This window comes from Diadema antillarum, unplaced genomic scaffold, assembly GCF_040938485.1.
Source record: "Diadema antillarum isolate AM-2024a unplaced genomic scaffold, OU_Dant_1.0 seq00000674_RagTag, whole genome shotgun sequence".
Classification (NCBI taxonomy): domain Eukaryota; kingdom Metazoa; phylum Echinodermata; class Echinoidea; order Diadematoida; family Diadematidae; genus Diadema; species Diadema antillarum.
The window spans coordinates 24,589-27,338 of NW_027271580.1; the positions used below are offsets into that span (position 1 = coordinate 24,589).

Here is a 2,750-nt window from a genome sequence, read left to right on the forward strand (position 1 = left end):
TTCAGCAATCAGCTTTGTGCTGTAATAAATCACAAGAGTGAAATAAATATTGGGACAGCCACAGTTGATGCAACACTCTAAACCTGCAAAACTGAAAGTTGATTGGAACCAAACCAAAGTAAGTTGTGAATGGGTCTAATTTTGCGAATTAGAATCAGAACTTCCATACAGCACCCAATCCACTGCTTAAAACTATAATAAGTGCAAAGTTACCATCAGGTTTGATGGCACCCATCTAATAAATGCCTATTTCTGATATATAAGACTATTTAGAACAATTAAAATGAACAAATTTGCTGTTAACTCTTCTTTTATATGTTGTACTATTGGAAGAAGAAGACACACCAAATTTTCATTTCGGTCGAGAGCTCCAGATTGATCAAATGACGTGAAATAGAAAACATCACCGATTACACACAAGTGGCAAGTATAACATGAAAGAGACAAGGACAGCTGACAAAACACATTTTGGCTGTTCCTCAATGAGCTGGTGGTTGGTGATGTCTAGGTGCTCCCAAGTTGTACAGTGTCATGTTGATTTCATCCTTGAAGGCCAGCCGCCCCAGCTGCGAGTGCGACGCCTCACTTCGTGCCTTGGATCCGATGCACATGCGGTACTGTTCCGCTGACAAGCTCTCCGAGCATTCCTTGGAGTGGTAGGTGTGGAAGATGCCTGCGTCGGGGACCCGGATCACCTTCAGATCCGACTGAAGGTACTTGCGGTACAGGTAGACGTCCTCCCCGCCCCATCCCTTCATGTCAACGTCGAAACCCTTGACGTTGAGGAAGTCTGAGCGGTACTGGCAGGTCATGCCGAAACCAAAGTCTCGCCAGAACCCGACATCCTTGTGGATGTGGTACTGCTCGCTCTCTTGTGGAATGAAGTCGTGGCTTCCGTATACGACATCAGGATTGTACAGGCTAAACACGATTGGGTAGTACACAGTGCGGCCAGCGATTGTGTAGTAGCGGCAGTGCTCCATGAATACCCGATTGAAAGCAATGTCGACATCACAGAAAAACATGAGGACATCGGGCCCCTCCCAGCTGCGCACACCCTCCTCAAGTCCCCGCCCCCTGGAAAATTCTCCCGACAGCGTGATGATCTTGTAGTTCTGATACCTGAAGGGGCTCGTCACTTCTTCCAGGATACTGTGCATCTCCTGCAATCCCTCGTTACCAAAATACACTATGGTGAGGAAGACGTGCATTTTGGATTCTAATACTACTGATTTGAAGCGCTCCATGTATGTTCGAAACTTCTCAATTCTCCCTGATAGAGGCATGATAATATTTATAACTATGCGACTCGTATCTACAATTTGTGACTTGTGTTTTTGCAGGGGTGCAAACGGACGTAGCAGCTGCACGCTGTAGTAGTAGTTCTCGTGCACGCCCCGAAATACAAGATTGTAATATGTGCCAACAGTCCTGTCTGTCCTAAATATACCATCCACAAAGTTTTCTATTGTGAAATCATGCGTGCTTTCCTTTTTCTTGTTCAGCTCGTCGATTGCGTAAAACACCGCTTCTACGAGTTCCTCTTTGCGGTCACCTTTCGGGCGCTGGGAGGGTCGATGCGACAGTCCTTCCTCCATTGTGTATACCATCTTGGATGTCAGGCTGCTGAATGGCACAACCTCGTACTCATCGCGCGGCTGGCGAGGGCGTTCTATCTTGCCCATCTGTTTCTGCATGTGGGTGAGCAGCTCGCGACCCTGCTCCCGGTCAAAGTACTTGGCCAGGCGGGCTGTGGCGGCCGCCTCGCCTCCCATCATCGGCTCCTCCAGCTGCTGGATATTCTCCACATACTTGGTGAGCTCCGTCTTGAGGTCAACGATCTGCTGCTTGAGGGCGGCGATCTCGGTGCGGTGGTGCTCCTCCTGCTCGCTCAGCACGGCCATGCAGTCCTCCTTGCGCTCCATGTCGCCATTGCTGATGAATGGCTGTGAGTTGGCCAGGAGGTCTCGCACAGCCAGCCGTCCGTCTGTGATGGAGTTGGTACAGGTCTCCAGCTTGGCTAGCAGCAGTAGGAAGCCGATGCACAGCATCAGACCCACCTTGATCAGGGTGCGGATGGTGGGCGGGCGAATCATCGTCCCTGGAGACTCCCGGATCACATCCCTACCAAGAAGACGACGGACCGCACCCACCCTTCTCCAATCCAGTCACACTCTTTGGTCTGGCTTGAGGCCGCAACTGCAAAGTGGCAAAACATAGCAGAAAAAATGGAAAAGATTAATATAGGAGCTTGGAATGAACATATACATGACTGAACAAAAGAAATCTTCACAAAATAACATGCTATTCAGCCGCTACTGTATCCTATCTATCAGTAACACATCAATTTCCTCCAGCATTACTAACCAGTCATTGCTCAACCCTGAAATAAAACATTGTCCAGAGCCAAAGTTCCATCACTTTAAAACAGGGTTTTAGTCATCATGATCACTTCGCCGAGCCAGCACATGCATACAGAATATATTATATGAGTAAACGTCCGCAAACCATTGCAACCTGCCACACTGAAGTCAAAGAGTGATGTATGTCAGAGATATCGTCTAACAAAGTGCAACATTGTACAGCTTGGCACACAGGACGCAGGGAATGGCCAAATGACGGCTTCCTATCCCAGACCCACGCTGTATTTCCCTCGCAGACTTGTGCACGTTGACTGTATGCAACCTTCCTCCTGTGTGCCTTATAGTATGTGTATCACCTAGGTTTGGGGCCAAATAGTGTCTAGCTCT

The 2,750-nt window shown here is 48.4% G+C and overlaps 1 protein-coding gene across 1 annotated transcript; it reads right to left on the reverse strand.

Moving 5' to 3' along the window:
• Positions 1 to 236: 236 nt before the first annotated feature.
• LOC139736908 (chondroitin sulfate N-acetylgalactosaminyltransferase 1-like) lies at positions 237 to 2,096 on the reverse strand. The gene has a single exon (XM_071647582.1). The coding sequence runs from the start codon at positions 2,094 to 2,096 to the stop codon at positions 480 to 482; it is 1,617 nt and encodes a 538-aa protein (XP_071503683.1). The 3' UTR covers positions 237 to 479.
• Positions 2,097 to 2,750: the final 654 nt, after the last annotated feature.